The sequence below is a fragment of the Rhopalosiphum padi genome, chromosome 4 (genome assembly GCF_020882245.1).
Source record: "Rhopalosiphum padi isolate XX-2018 chromosome 4, ASM2088224v1, whole genome shotgun sequence".
Lineage (NCBI taxonomy): Eukaryota > Metazoa > Arthropoda > Insecta > Hemiptera > Aphididae > Rhopalosiphum > Rhopalosiphum padi.
Window position 1 is genome coordinate 48,586,861 of NC_083600.1, and position 17,501 is coordinate 48,604,361.

Sequence of the window (17,501 nt, forward strand, 5' to 3'; positions counted from 1 at the left end):
AAACGGCCGAACGGGCTTCCGATATCATATAGGTAACTAGGTAAATATATAGTGATATAACCAACATAGGTGCTTGCTAATTGGTATGTAAGAGTATTTTAATAATTATTAACCCAGTTGTGGCCTATACCATATAATATAAACTAGTATGTTCATTAAGCACAAAATGTATTAAAAAATACACGGATTTAATTGTTTACCTATAAGAAATAATTAAATTCAAGTTTTAGAAAATACAGAAATTATTCAAAATAAATTTTGTATTTTGATTTATAGATCATATATATAGGAATATATTATGTATAAGTAGTGCCAATAGATGCTCCTTTCAGTCCACTTCTTTATCACTTATTATAGTAAAAAAATTGTCAACATGTTTATTTATTGTTTTATTTGTATACAGATTGAAAATTCAGTTTTCTATTTTTTTAATAAAAAAGAAGAAAAAAGATCATAATATATAGAGATATAGCTATATAGCCTATAGATAAACAATATTATACAAAAATTACACTTATTTTGATTTGTAAAATATTTTGTTGGAATTTAGTATATAGGAAAAAACCATAAAAGATAATAAAAAATTTCGGTATAACCAAATAACTAAATAATAATTAATGAATACATTATTCTCGTTAAAAATACATGACAATTAATAATTAAAAATAAATAATTGCATTATATTTACCTACATATTATAGTATCTTACTATCTATATTAATATATAAAATGATAGCGTTTGTTTGTCTGTTCGGGATAAACTCAGAAACTACTTATTCAATCGTCGTGCAATTTTTTTTTTAATTAAAGAGGACATCACAGAGAATGAGATAGGCATAAATTTAGTCCGATAAAATTAATAAATAATTAGTTATTATTGATTAAAATCTTGGGCGGAGCCGAGACTACCCGTCTGCTATATTATAATTTATAATAAATCAATAAGTTATGATTGATAACTAACAAATTTATAAAATATAAAAAGGTACATATTAAACTTATGACTTATTATTCTTAATACACAAAGTAAGATAGCACTTTTAAATTTTAAATTTTTATTTTGATACATAAACACTTAAAAAAAATATCTGCTAAATAATTTATAGTATTATCCCAGGTTCTCATTTGATAAACAGAAGTTAATAACCCCACATGTTACTATTGAATAGTACAAAAAACTGCAATAATTGTAAAATATGGTTTTAAAGTATATTTCCAATCACATTTTGAAATTTTTGAATAACTGTACATTATTGAAGAAAAATAGTGGTTGAGTATGGTTTGGTGAATCGCCTTGTATACACTGATTGTGTACGGCGTAGGTACCTATTTAGAATTGGAACGCGATCGCTGCACAGTCGTATTAAAGGGTAATGGGTCAAGAGCTTAATATATATATATAATATACTTACAAGATGAGACTGATTTTGTAATCATTGACACAAACAGTGGTGGGATAAAGTCCCACTCTAAAAAAAAAAAAAATAGAGTATTCCGTGTATATTAACAGCGATTATAGATATAAAAAATATCACAATCCACGTAGTCGGTAGAAAGTAATAGAAACCTTTTACAGCTGAACACTATTCAAAATATTTACATTATTTTTATGATAAATATATAAAATAATCATATTATATTTTAATTTATAGTACAGTTATCAAGGTGTATAAACTATAAATACATCTCGATAGTCAGCCAGTACACGCACAAATAATACTTTAGGTATGTTCGATGGCACTATCACAACGAATCATGTTACGGTCTTGTCAATATCAGCAATGACACGTGCTTTAGTCTCGTTGATCGTATTATAACAAATTATTTTGAGAAGGTACGTAAAAAATATGTATAACACACGTACAGAGCGTTTGACAATATTATATTGTATAATATCGCTCGCAATTCGCAGACCGTATACACAACTATATTATATAAATATTATGAACCTACAAGGTACAGCTGTCTAGACTCAGTACACTCTTAAGTCCTGAGTTCTGAGATTTTAACTTTTGAAATGTTTACAAGGTTCCTGCCGAGGGATAAAATACCACACGTTTCCACAATTTATTGACAACTAGCTATGCTGTTGTTTTTACATTATTATCATTTATCATAATAAAGAGTCTTTTTAAGTACCTACCTATTTAAATACTTTAAAAATAATTTGAAAATAATAGGTACTACTGTCTATTGGTACTAGAATATGAAATACTTTTTTTCGTTTTACTATTGTATTTCAATGTTCAATATTTTCGTATTTTACTATTTTAAATTTTGTTTCTAAGATATATCAAATTTATTATAGTTCTTAAAATGTATAAGTATAATAAGATTTCATTAAACAATTAGTATATATAATATATATATATATATACGCTATACCTAGTTAAAGTAATTAATTATAATTTATAAGTAATAATTATATATTCATATCATAATAATATGACACTTTTAAAAGACACCAAAATACAAATGACATCAAGTTTTTAAGTGCGTATTCTGAATAGTGAATACATTTGAAAAGTATTCTTAACATTTAACAAGACTGTTTATTATTAATAAATTATTAGAAAATTAAATTTATACAAACATCGGATTATACTTAATATTATATATACTTCTAAAATTATTACAATTTAAAAATTTTGTTAAATTAATTAATATAAATTACCAACATTTTTCAATTACTATAACCCCCATATATTCTAAACCCATTTTCCTTAGTATACAATACAATTAAACGACTCAAAAACTAGTCGTTTGAATTTTTATTTTGGTACGTCGGATTTTGAAAAAAAAATGATCCGCTAAATAATTTACTTTAAAAAAGGGAGGTACTCGTTTGATGAAAAAAAGAAGTTTGTATCCTCACAGAAGAATAGCCACTCCTTGAATTGTTCACTAAGACATCTCAAGAATTTGAAAATAATATGATCTTCGGGTACAAAAGAGAGTTAGCATGCACGTGAATCGCTCTGTATATGCCGTAAAATGTATAGGTTAGATCGGCATCATGGGCGAACGAACAACATCGTCACCGTCACACGGTTAGGTATACCTGCACGACGGCTATATGCACGTGTGTAACGATACGCGTTAACCGTAAGTTATTTCGTCTCGTTTATCACAACTTACTTACGCCGGACCGTTTCGAAAATGAAATTTTGTGCGATGGCCGTCGTCGCGGTGGACCGCGGTCATATAGGTATATATTATTATGATAATAGACGTTCACGGCGGTGTACACTACGTACACCGCGCATCAGTGTACCGCCGCGGTGAAACAGTGATCGGTGTCGATCGTACGAATCACGCGGTTAATAATTACGCGCGGTCCGTCTTCATTATATTATATTAATAATATCATCTCATCTAATAATACATACGCTTGTCCGCGGTATTTGATATTATACGTTTATTATGCGAGTACTGCAACTTACTGTATAGTCGTGGTGCTGGACGAAATTTCGTAATTTGTTTTTCGTACTATACTATTATATAATATATTCAATTATTATTTCCTACCGTACCAGTTACTACGCACATATACGTTTATATTTATATACCATAAAATATAATAGTATATGACGTGCTAGCTAAAAATATAGGCTTACCAGTACAACGGAATCCTTCAGCTGACCTCCGGCAAACGACATATATTATTACCATATAATATATTATCATGGAGTGAGTATACGCGGAGTGAACGTTACGATTATAATAGTAAAAATAATTAACAATTAATAATTATATGTTTTACGCGCCTAGCTAACATTATGTTGAATGTATAATATTACTATACAATATACATATATAGGTATTATAATTATTATATAGGGATAATGATTAAAATCTAAAACGCGTTTTTGGTTACCTACCAGTATTTATCATTTTTGGGAGCACTAGTTATATAGGCAGCATTAAGTACCAAAACATACAAATGTTTTGAATATAAGATCGTCACGCAAACAGACACTTTAAATCAAAATAATATACGTTATGCAATATACCTACATAATAGGTATATATAATATTACAATATAGGTATAGGTGGTATAATAGCCAATAGGTGAGTTAGTTACCGACCGACTTTATTGATGGGCAGTGAATAATGTGCACTAATGTCTCCACACGTAATCACTGTCCACTGATCATATATATATAGGTATATATATATAATATATAGTATGTCCTTCATGAGTAATAATTATAGATGGATGATCGATACATAATATCATTCATCACAGTCAGTCGTCATACGTACTATATTTATAAAAATACTTTTGAAATATTTTTTAAATAGGTAGGTCTTTAATACTTCAAAGTTCAATGTACAAAGTACAAGTATTAAATATATTTTCCAATAAACATTTAATATTATACTATATTAAGTACCAAACACATATATGAATTCATTTACAAAATATTTCAAATACTTACTCTCAAGAATGTGTTCAGGAACGTAATTATTTTTTTGAGTTTTTTTTACAAACTCTAAACAGGTCTTCATTAAATTGAGCAGAAACGAGTCCACAGCTGACCAATCCCCTCCCAACATATGGATTTAGCATTAAGTCTATTGTGTATTTTTATCAGTTAGGAATAATTTATATTTTTACTGCCGATTAGGACTTTTTTAACGTATACTTGAGACACGAAAAAATTATATTAGTGCTTAGTTATAACAAATATGAATTCATCGCGCAATAATGTAGTATAGCCAGTATATTAGGCATGTATAAATATATTAAATTGTAGCATAAAAAAAAAATGTATTTCTATTGTGCCCGAGGCGAGTACCTACCACAATACCAACTATGCAAGACGTTAAAACTATGCGATTCGAGGTGCTCGTATTAAAAATAAAAAAATAACTGCATTATTCACGACGATGACGATTGCTGGTTACAACTCACATTTTACAATAACCTTATATGTGGTGGTGGTCTACAGACTACAACTGCTTTACACGTGTACAACTCTGTATAGACATATAGTTTGTAAAAAAATTATTATATATATATATATTATTTATATAATGTTCACAGATACTTTGGGGAGGGGTATCAGGCAATATAAAAAGTGATAATGTTATCATCAGAGACGGCGCGTGTTATCAATCATATAATTTGATAATCAGTCTTGTACGTAATGCGATATTGTTAACGAGTTAGTTCCGTAAAATAATTATTCTCCGTAATCGACAATAATATTAATATAAAATTGATACATGTAAAATGTTATATTAGTAATTATTAGTGTCAATTGTTTCTATATATATGCTACTCGCTATATGATAGACGATTGCATTATATTACATAATCGACACGCTGACCGCCGTACCTATATTAATTTTATTGTCTTTAAAATATAATATACAATAATATATTATGTAAATGTAATCAATCAATGTATATATAATTAACTTCGAAACGTACATTGTACATTATAACGTTTACATACTTATAGTAGTCATATAAACGAAGAAGAGAAGCTGCCGATGTATTATACACTTACCTACCGGTTGATAACATGACGGATTTTAATCAAAATGTATGTAAAAAATATGCTTGCCAAACCTATGACAGTAATACGCCTAAAAATGTTCAAATATGCACTTAGTCACTTAGATATGCAGTAAAAAACCTTTAGTTATGCAATAAAAACTCATATTTATATAAACATTATATCAATCTATTTTTCTTAAAGTTATCAACAAAACTTAATCTTATACTTTAATATTTATGATTTCATAATTGTAAGAAAAAACAAGAATTGTTTTTTATTCATGCGTTCGTTTATTTATTTTTATTGAACTTGTGGTCGACTAGTAGTTTCAACAGTGTACCTAATCGTCTACGTATTAAATGCATTACATATTGATTAATGTTTATTTTATGCTATAAAAATTAAAAACATAAAATGTAGACGTTATTTTTAAGGTTCAAAAACAAATACCTACTTATCATTGTTTTTGATAGTGATGGAAATTTTAAAAATTAGGTACTTACATAAATACTATTGACGATAATTCAAGATTTTAAATGTTAAATACTCTAAAAAATAAAAAAATATTCACAGTTATGTCAAAAACTTTGATGTAATTAAATCGATGTCATTTGTAACTTTGTAAGAAGGGTGTACCAATATCAGGGATGGTAAATTTTTCTAACGTGACGTGCCAAAAATTGCATGATTTTGTTTCTTGCGTGCCATTCAATTATAAAAATATTATATAGATGTATTTTTTTAGTAAAGAAATAAGATATTTAAATTTAATACAAGTAATACTAGTATTTAACATAATACTTTAGTATTTATTTATTTTGTTTGATGTGTTTTTTTATTGTTGTACACTTGATGCTAACTGTTTTATATTAGGTTTATAATTCGTAATTTTTAATAAAATACACGCGGCAGTGCATTCATCCGTTAGTTGGTCTCTTCGATCAGATTTTGATGAAATTCATTTCCGAAAAGATTAACTCACACGAATAAGTTGAAGAAGAAATTAACAAAATAGTCAGTACCTATTCATTTTTTGGAATAGCATTCCATACTTTCAAAATCTTATTCCCTTTACGTTCGATCAAACTGTCTACTGCTCCATTATGCTCAATTTCTTTTAATTCGTTTCTTAGTAAAAACAGATTTTTGTTCCTATTTAGTACTCGACTGAAAATCTACAAGCTGCATTTCAAAATTATCTATATAATAATACCATTATCTTCAGTCTACGCAATTTGTAATTATTTGCTACTAAAACTACTAATATTCACTACATTTTTTGATTTTTTTGTACATACATATTAAATAATCTGCTTGTACAATAATTACGATTATTAGTTCATGATACACGCACTTACAAATGGACAGACAAATATATTGATGATACTATTAATACTATATGTATAAACGTACAGCCACTTTAACAATCAATAACCGTGATTATTCAATTTCATCTGTAGATAGTCTAATAAAAAGATTTTTTTGGAATTTTTATTGTCAATACTTGCTGACGATTATCATATATCACCTAATATAGCACTCGTAGTAAAATATTCACCAGTATGTCACTTTAAACTCAACAAATATTCCCTACATATATATTCGGTTTTCATTGAGAAATTTTAACTTTCACTAGTTACCAATGAACTATTCGTTGTATCATAGTGATCCGTTGAATCTTCTCCAAGACGAATCTAACTGATGAAACACAGAGAACCGTAGGCGATCCAGTGGTACCTATGTATGATCAGTATGTATATACCATATAATATATTAGTACAATAATACAATTTACATTTCTCAATCCTCGATCAAGGTTGGACGAATAACTGCAGATATAGAATTATACACGACGAGACGACGATACCATAAATAACTTAAACCACCTACTCGGTGAACAATTTTTTTCATAAAAATTGTAGCCCTACCTACCTAATATGTTGTATTTCGATGTAATGAATAGCGATCGAATGGTGGGGGACATTGGGATATAGTATTATGTGTATACGATACGTATCGGGGAAGACCCGCGCACACCCGTTTAGTAAGCATAGTAACCGCGGTTCGAATCGATTGTATATATCTACTTATACACCGGCTAATATAGTCACGAAATAAAGTGTACGAGTTTAAAAAAAAAATTGCATTTCGTTCGTTGGTGTTTTTTGTATTTTATCGTTGTCAAGAGATTCAATTCAAACAATATTTTAATCAAATTATAGACGGAGAATTATTAATTAAATGGTTCGATTTTGCTTGACTGCATGAGTGTTTTTCTCATTCATACGTTGTTTAAATATCGTTTTTTAAGTGAGCTTGTTCAATATAGACATTAGTTATATATAAAATATTTTTTTAGCGTTTTAATAGAAGGGAACGATTTAACGAATATAATAAATTATGTACTTACAATACCGCTATTACACGTACCATTGCAACTGGCAACTACCAACAGTATAATTATAAATTTTTGTATATAAGCCATAGGGACGCGAAAATACTAAATCGTTATCCACTTCATCATCGCGAGTCAAATAAATGATATTTAGTTTTTAATTTGTGTTTCAGTTTTGAGTGTACAGTAATAATATTATTAAAGTGTGTATTATAATAAGAGACACGCCCGACCTACCTGCAATAACTGTGAGTTGAATAAACCGGTAACTATAAAAATCGCCATATCAGTTAATTTCATATACGATTTAACACTAAAACTTGACTGTTTATCCTAAATCCTAAAGAGATATTATTTAGTATTTACACCGTTATAGATAGTATAATATCAGGTAATAGTACAATATATAGAAATACGTATTATTTGTTTTAACTTTTAAGCTTGTTGGAATCTTAATTATTTTCTATTAAATAATTGAAACGTTATTAAATTACTAATCGTTAAAAAAATCGTAGATATAGTATGTTTATATACATTTTATATTTTCCATCGTGTGTCTAATCTTCATACATATAGGTAAGTATATAGGTGCCTAATTACAAGATAAAAACAACTTAATTATTTAGCCATTTCAAGCTATTACATAATTCGATAATGTAATAACTATTTATACTAAATAGTATAGAAAAATAGACAATTGGTATGTGTATTTTTTATATATTTTTATTTGTGTTTATAGTAACTACTACCTATATGCGGCTATATGCTATGTTATAAAAATATTGAAATTATAGTTTTATTCTTGTTTTTATAGAGTCATTGAAGTCTATGATAATTGATAATAGTTGGTATTAGATAATCCATGAATCTATTTTATTCATCAAAACAACTTGTTTAGTGTACCTAATCCAATCGTAATTTTCAGATAACAAACCAAAAAACATAAAAATTAACTATTTTAATCAGAAGACGATAAGTAATTTATGATTTAAACAATTATTAAAAAAAAAAAAATTCTAATTTATGATAATATATTTAAAACCAGTACTAAAATAATATGTATTACATTTATTTTTTAGATTTTATATTTTTAGATACATTTAAAATGCTTATTCAAACACAACATGACAAACCTAATTTTATTAATTTTTACTTAATGTTGATTGACAACATATTTTTTAGGTTGCCATATTGTATTTTACTTACAGTTTTAAGATAATTTTTAATTTATATATGGGAAAAATCTTACCTATTCTCTAGTTATTAGTGTTATTGCATACTATTTTTTTGTATAGCTGGAATACCTGAATTATACTATACATTACACATAATGGAAAACCAGTGGCGTTTTTTAGGTTTTTTTCGGGCGTGTGAGGTATCAACTATCAAGTTAATTTAAAATTTCAACAGGCCATACAAAAATAGATATATTACGTTTATATACATTATCCTGCATGCATTAATAACATCATGGATTGAATAAATGCATCAACATAAATATTAAAAATCAATTTAAATACTAAAATACAAAAAACATTTATAGCACAATATTTGTTTATATCCAATTTAATTTTAATCATATTATAATAACCGTGCATTATTTCATCAGGGTGCAGGAAAATTGGAACTATTTTAAAAGTAATGGGTGCAACCGCACACCCTGATCCCTTCCCCCAAATTACGCCCTTGTGGTCAACAGTTAACAGTGACACAGCATTCCACTAAGTATGCATGTGTGTTGTGTAAGATAAAAACTAACTGAAGACGTTAAAACTCAACGTCACAAACCGAAATAAGTAACTGACAAAATTAACAATTAGGTAGTAATGATAAGTGATAGCAAAAATTTCCATGGAAAACAATGAACGTATTTTTCAATAATTATATAGTTGCTTAGTCGGGAATAGTATATTGTGTGGGAATGGCGAGAAGTGAGCTAGGTATTCAGTTGCGGGTGAGTGCTGAAATTCGTCCAACACTTAAATGGCCTTTCCGCATGATTCACACATATTATATTGTTCATTATTACGCCCCTACAGCCCTAGCTGCCACCTCCGATAACGCCTTTATATGATGAATTGTTTTTAGTGTTTTCGGTAACTGTATCTAGGTTTGCAAAATTATTTAATATAGAAGTAATTTACCAGCTAGTATTTGATATAAATGTGATTTGGAGTATTTGGACAGTAACTTTTCCGACGTTAGTTATTTGCCATCGTTTCAACACACCACAGTCATCGAATATTAAACTTTCGGTATAATTAAGCGTGAAAAAAATACTCGTAATTTTTAACAGATTTCATTAATCGATTCAGCAATAATCAATTTGATTATAATATTTATGATTAGTTATCAAAACCGAATTAAAATTATTAAATATAAAACAAAATATTAACATAATTTGTTGAGGTTTGATGCCAGGATAATTGGTCATTCTGAAACACTTTAAAACAGGATAACAGGACGTTGTATACAAAAACCGGTACAGTCTTGACTCTTGACTAATCCTGCATATTTTAAATAGCTCGTAAGTCGTAATACATATTTTATATTATAATTTATAGTCTTACTACAACTCGATTAAGTTTTTATATTTCAGCCACTTCAGGACAGCTGATCACGTAATCAAAACGTCTCTTAGTCAGCAATGCATTTGCTATAAATTATAATTCTCCTAATCTACTATACAACAATAAGTCAATAATTGTCTACTTTGTGTCTACTGTCTACACGAGTAGGTACAACTAATACATATTTACATTCCTATGAGATTATTATAGTATATAGTTTATTATTATTTTTTGTATTTTCTTTTGGGGCAGGGGGGGCTTGTGTCACGCCACTAGGTCAGTTATAATATATCGAGTATTATACAAAAAAATATTTATGGCGTGTTTCTAAGTCCTGATTGGCAAGTAGGTACTATATCGTCTATTCCCGACGAAGTGTATACCTATACGGGCTACGACTTGAAACGATCGGAATAGTTATTGTGAATATACTTACACGGCTACATTTTGTTATTCTGTGAGAAATTGAATACGTTTCGCATTCATAGTCGACTACTATTCATATCTAACATTGTAAAATATCATACAGTTTACAATAATAAAAAACGAATAATTAGTTTTTTAATAGCATTTGTATTGTGTAAAGCGAAATTAATATTCTATATATACACGAAGTTACAATAAATTATCCATTAAACTATACAGTATATAGTTAATGTATTATTGGTTAATGGTTATTATATAATTATAAATTATTCGTTAAACCTATAATATTAATAATATAAATTAGAAGGTATAGTATGTGTTTTATTATTGATAAACAAAAAAGAATGCTGAGAAATAGATTTCTACCCAGTAGTTCATATATATTGTAAATAATAAATATGTTATAAAGTGGGAAGTTGCGGGCATTGTATACAATGGCCAATTAAATTTGTACACTATATAAGTTAAATATTGAAAATATAAAAATTAAATAAAACACTTTAGTCGGTATTTTAATAAACATAAAAAAAACTTGAAATAGTCGTCTCAAATATTAATTACCTACCAATAAAAAGTTTTAAAATCTATTATCCATTGAATCAATTTAGGTACCTATACTACCTATATTAAGAAGAATTAATATCATTATATAAAGGTAGTTTAACGTGCATAAAATTAATATTATTTACTAATTTACTATTAAATTATAGTTATTTTAATTATTAATAAAATGTTAAGTTAGACGCATAGTATTATATTATTTTTTATTTATTATAATTTATAACATACACAAATATTATGGCACTTGGAGTTACAAAGAGTCGATCAGATTTTTTGCATTCACACCGGTTGGTCTTACATAATGTTTTGCAAGTACAGCTATTGTACCTTCGGTCACTCAAATAAGACAATTTTCTTGCCGCTTCTCTTAGAAAAATTTGTGGTAGGTACCTTATTAGATAATCTGGATAAACATTTATTTGCTTATTGTGAATTCGTGAATTAGTTCAGACCGTCTCAATACATGTATAATAGTTCCCGTAACATAATCTGGCCTCCTCTGACCCTCGACTAAAGTTTGGTTGTAAAACCGCAAAATGTGCATTATTGACAGATGAACCTCTGTATATACTGCAATAAATCACGTAGGGAAAATAATAAATTTAAGTATAAAACGTCTATTCTTATTAGATAAGCATTAAGGTTAATTATTTGTTTTTACATTACTGATTTAGAATTCTGTATATTTGTTTGTAGAGTTGATGAAAATACGTATTTAAAACATAAACGAATGAAAGTGTACAGCTTGGAAACTAATTCTATCGTTGAGAGAAAATGGTAAGTTTTTGTTTTGAGATTGTAATTTATAATCTATTTGTTTATAAATAATATACTATAGTTTATAGACTTTTACAATAATAAATAAAATTTAAAATTTCGATTGAGTCATTTGTATTATACCTTTTAAAAAAAGCTAGTCAGACTAGACATCGAGCCCTTAAAACAATTCCTATAATAATATATAATATAAATATATTCTTAACATACTCAAACATTTCAACAAGTGCGTAATGGTTTTTTGTTTGCCAATAATCTGCAGGTTTCTGGACCTTTTGACGTGCATGTTCGGCGTGGGTGCTTGGATACTGGTCAACAGCCTATACACGCAGCTTCCGTTGCTCGTGCAGAGTGCGCCCGAAGGGTGGAACTTGCCTTCGTACTTGTCAATCGCCATACAAACCGGAAATGTGGGCCCGCTGCTGTACAGCGCCTGGCGCCGGAAGTATGGAAACCGGTACGATAGGCCGCTAACGATCGCCGTGCTTATTTTCGGCGTGACGTCTGTGCTCCTGATGGCTGGATTTTACGACGTGACGGGCGTCGTGTTCGGCCAACCACACAGTGTGGTGCTCTGTGTGCTAACATTCACCATGGCGTTAGTGGGGTGCACTAGTTCCGTTCTGTTCATACCGTCGTTGGCTCGGTATCCGGACATATACCTGGTCACGTACATGGTGGGTGAGGGCATCAGTGGTTTCGTACCGAGCTTGGTCGCCATCGTCCAGGGCGTGGGCACCACCACTTGTCGGACGGTTGAGCTTCCGGATGGGCGGATGTCTGAGGTAAAGTCGACGACCGATGCGCTCTTCTCGAGCGGTCCGTTTTTCGTCGGCATTGGCGTGATAATGTTTGCGAGTACAGTGTCTTATCTGTGCCTGGAATACTTGCCGACCTGCAAGAAAGAAAAAATTCGGACACCATCGGATGACCAACTTCACCAGAACATCGGTAGCAGTACCGATAACCGCAGCCGCGGTCTGAACGTGTCGTTATTGGCCGTGCAAGCTGCGATCGTGTTCTTTGCCAACGGACTGTTGCCCAGCATTCAATCGTTCTCGTGTCTGCCATACGGCTACATGGCGTATCATTTCGCGACTAACCTGTCGAATATCGCAAACCCTGTGGCTTGTTTCATCGCCTATTACACGAATCGGACGTCCAAAACCGTAATATACATGTTGTGCAGCATTTGTGTTGTGTCCACAATGTACATGTTGATGACCGCCTTTACGAGTCCGTCGCCTCCATTGAGTAATTCAACTACTGGAACAGTCTTGATCGTGAGTAAAAATCACAACGCATATATATTTTTATACATTAATACATTTTTACAACCGAAGTACCACATACACATTTTCAACATTCTCGTGTCTTAAATACACGATTAAACCATTTAATGACCCAATTTTTTTTTTGTTTATCAAAAAGTAAAAGGAATTTTATACTTAGGAAAATATAAGCATTTAATTCACAAATGTAAAATGTATTACCTATGTACATTGTACAATTATTATTATTATAATGATTATTGATCATGGTTTTTGTATTCTTTGAATGAGCGAGGGCATCATGTATTCATGTCAGGCTTGGAAACTTTAAATCTTAAATAATTTCCTAAGTTAAAATTATAATAACTATAATACATATCATAATAAGTATAGTTCATATTATAATAAGTTGTAGCATATTGGAGAGTTTAGATATAACATCAATACATTTTAATGTCAATAATTTCTTTTGTGTATCACTTATGAGCTTTTAGAGTATCAGGTTGAGAATCACTGGTCTATAATACACTGTAGAACAGGGGTCCCTAATTAATATGTTTAAAGGGCCACATTAGAGATCTGAAACTTTTTCACGGGCCATCAAAATTCTTAGTACATATTTACATTATTTAAAAATCAATAATATTTAACAAAAATAGTAACACCTATAATGTGCTCGTAATATGTGTTATTTATTATTTGTCTGCGGGCCGCCATTTGGTGACCCGTGCTGTAGGATAATATAAATGGTTAAATTAATTATATGAGTCAATTTTCGTTTTTGAAAAAAAAAATGGTTTAATAATATAATCTGAAGTATTTAAACAAACAATATTTTGATAATATACATACATGATATTTATAAACATAATATTTTTATAAAAAAAAAATGTTAACTATTTTTTACTATGGTGATTTTTTAAGTTATATTTGATTATATTTTTAGTTACATTCTTAAAAGTGTTGATACATAAGCATAGAGTTTTAAATTTGAATTTTAAGTTTATATGAGCAACTAAATGATAAGGCAAAGGGATATACTAATTTTAGCATAAATATTTTTTTTTGTCCAATGTAACTCAATAATTTTCCTGTGAATATGTAACACTTGATAAGAATTTAATAATAACTTAAACTGAAATTAAATTGAATATTACAATAAAATATGTCTACCTACAATTATTTAAAATATTTAAATGTTGTTTTATGATATTCTAGGTTTTTATGTGGGCTTTATTCTTTGGATGTGCCTCTTATGTCAAATTATCAATAGCTGCAGTATTAAGAAATGAAGGTAACAGAGGACTATATCTTTACGGTTGCATCACTCAAATTGGATCAACAGCAGGAGCATTGATTGGATTTTACTTAATTAACGTTGTACAATTATTGAAATCATATGAACCTTGTTGAGGGTTTAATTAAATAATATAATTATAAATGTTCCTTTAAACAATTAATAATTGTATTGAACTAAAGTATATTTTTTATGAAGTGTAGAATAAACTTAATAAATTAAACAATGTTATAGTATACATATGAAAAAGACTAATTAATCATGAGATGCCGATGTTAGATTATACAAATTATTTGATATTCTGGACATCGATAACAATATTTGTGGTATATTCAATTCAAATTCTCTTTCTTCACTAGAATGATCAGTATCGTTGGTTTCCAAAATATTCTATATAATAATTTTTAATATTACAATAAGATATGGACTATTTTTAAAATAAAAATATATTTACAATATTTACTGAAGCACTAGGTGTGCTAGCATTTTGATTTATTTCATTTGACGAATCATTAAATACTGAACTAGCATAAATAATATCTTCATTATTGTCTTCCATAATATGATCTATGAAACCTCTTGCCTGAAATTAAGTAAAATATAATATTAATAACAATAATTTCTAATAAAAGTTGTTAACTTTGCAATCTATAGGGTGGGTGACCCTAACTGTCTTGACCGGTCTTAATCTATCTCAAATGGCTAGATGCAACTGTCTTATATCCTGCAGGTTAGCACCTGTACGCGTGACTATGTATATGAATATATATAAATATAACATACTAGGTACATTCTTAGATAACTTTAACTTAAAACTAGCCCAGTAATGTTTTCTAGAAAAACATATAATATATAATAAACTTAACTAAATATTTGACATCTACTTATAAGTTAGATTATTTTATTGGATAATATCTTAAGTCATGTTTTCATAACAATATGTAATATGTATAGATGTATAATCGGTCATACCAGACTAAGTTCCTAATGATTGTAGATGATTTTTGTAAAATCTAGTCTAACCAATTGTGTAACCCTCTGGCCTCTGGATGTGGTTTGATATTATAGTCTTGTGGTTTAATTTTATGGTGTTAAATTTCAATGTGTAGGAAAATACTATCCAGATCTTTTACTAGGATTAGATCTACTATTAACTATACCTTAACCTGGTAATGGATCACGTATTACAATGATTACTAGTAAGATTTAGCTTTTTTTTTAAACCTGAGCTTGAATGACATTCTCATATTGCACTTAGCAATAGAGAATTTAGGCTTGTCTTTATTATATGTAAGACAAAATAATTTAAATTATCATGATCTCTTAAAGCCGTGTTCTGCTATCTTATAAGGTATTTCTTGGATCCTTAAATAACAGCAGACTCCTCTAAATTAGAGCAAGTCTAAAAGTGGTTTTGTTCTAGAACAGTTTTCAAATAATAATATTTTTCATAAAAATTCTCCACTCTTCGCAAAATTATATATCAGCAATAACTAATGAATAGGCTAGGACTTACTTATCTAGCATATAGATGAGTAGAAGTTATAATAATTAGTGGAATACATAATTAAATAAATAATATAGAAACAATTTAGAAAATTAAAAGTACCTACCTAATTCTAGTTTTATATTTATGATTGTATAACACCTATTGATATATTATGTTGCGTAAATATTACAGAAGGACTTTGATACATTTTTCAAAATTCCAAATTTATTACTCCATTTAATACATATTGTGATGGTGAAAAAAATAATATGCTAAGAGATATTTGTTCACGCTTAATATTATTAGAATATATCAAAATAAACTGCAGACAAATGTGTACCTGATCAGTGGTATTGTGCATTAAATCAACAACAAAAACCGAATGAACAAACTGTGAAAATTTAACGTGTACCTACTGGGTATTTTCGATTTCATGAGTTTTAGACGGTGTTCAAATGCTCAGTGTTATGTTGTAACATTTATAGAACAATTACCGTTTCTTCTTCATCACTAGATGGCAATAAGTTGTACGGATAGTTCCACAGATCACCACGCTGTGTGATTTCTATGAAGTCATCATCGTCTCCCATCTCGTCTAATGTTAGGTCGATGGTGTCCAGTATGTTAAATGGATACACAAACCTCTCGCAGTTGTCATCGTGGTCCCGTATCAAACACATGACCACTGAGTACCAACGATACTAACGATCTGAAAACTGTTAAGTTGTATCAAATACAAAATGTCGTACAACGATATTATAATTATTAAACAGGTATCGTTTTTAATCACAGACGTATAAGAAATAAGCCGCAAGTTGTCGAGTGACAAGTATAGGATTATACGTAATTTAATAATTAGTTATTGATATTATGTCTATACGATTAATATTAGGGCAGGAACAAGCGATTATACAGCAGTCTCAGTTTTCTTCTTACCAGTGAAATGGGTCAAAAAGTCGTACGTCTAGGTCGTGCCGGTTTCAATCGTTGACTTAAAATATTATATTTATAATTTATAGGTGCGTATTACACTGATTAAGCTTTCAGTAAATTGTAAACACATAAATTTGTATTTGTTACGTATTGGCGAATGGACATTGAGCAATCGCTATTTTCTACTTGTTAACAAAAACAAAACAATAAGTCTTTATCAATTCAATTCGCAAACTGACAGTGTGCCATATACGTTAAAATTATATACTGT

At 29.1% G+C, this 17,501-nt stretch overlaps 2 protein-coding genes across 9 annotated transcripts; one reads left to right on the top strand and one right to left on the bottom strand.

Annotated features, from left to right (window-relative positions):
* Positions 1–3,249: 3,249 nt before the first annotated feature.
* LOC132928860 (riboflavin transporter 2) lies at positions 3,250–15,046 on the top strand. Of its 7 annotated transcripts, XM_060993785.1 has the most exons (5): positions 10,316–10,433; positions 10,506–10,640; positions 12,160–12,240; positions 12,503–13,523; positions 14,730–15,046. In XM_060993785.1, the coding sequence occupies exons 3-5, from the start codon at positions 12,194–12,196 to the stop codon at positions 14,922–14,924; spliced, it is 1,263 nt and encodes a 420-aa protein (XP_060849768.1). In that variant the 5' UTR covers positions 10,316–10,433; positions 10,506–10,640; positions 12,160–12,193; the 3' UTR covers positions 14,925–15,046. The 7 variants fall into 7 exon arrangements, with proteins under 7 accessions (XP_060849765.1, XP_060849769.1, XP_060849764.1 ...); XM_060993782.1 differs by lacking the exons at positions 10,316–10,433; positions 10,506–10,640 and adding an exon at positions 3,250–3,690; XM_060993786.1 differs by lacking the exons at positions 10,316–10,433; positions 10,506–10,640 and adding an exon at positions 5,164–5,556.
* LOC132928862 (uncharacterized) lies at positions 14,955–17,402 on the bottom strand. 2 transcript variants are annotated; one of them, XM_060993791.1, is made up of 4 exons: positions 17,234–17,402; positions 16,792–17,013; positions 15,263–15,391; positions 14,955–15,198 (listed from the first exon to the last, which is right to left on the bottom strand). In XM_060993791.1, exons 2-4 carry the CDS (start codon positions 16,975–16,977, stop codon positions 15,064–15,066), a joined length of 450 nt encoding a protein of 149 aa, XP_060849774.1. In that variant the 5' UTR covers positions 16,978–17,013; positions 17,234–17,402; the 3' UTR covers positions 14,955–15,063. The 2 variants fall into 2 exon arrangements, with proteins under 2 accessions (XP_060849774.1, XP_060849772.1); XM_060993789.1 differs by having other exon boundaries at positions 16,792–17,006; positions 17,234–17,401.
* Positions 17,403–17,501: the final 99 nt, after the last annotated feature.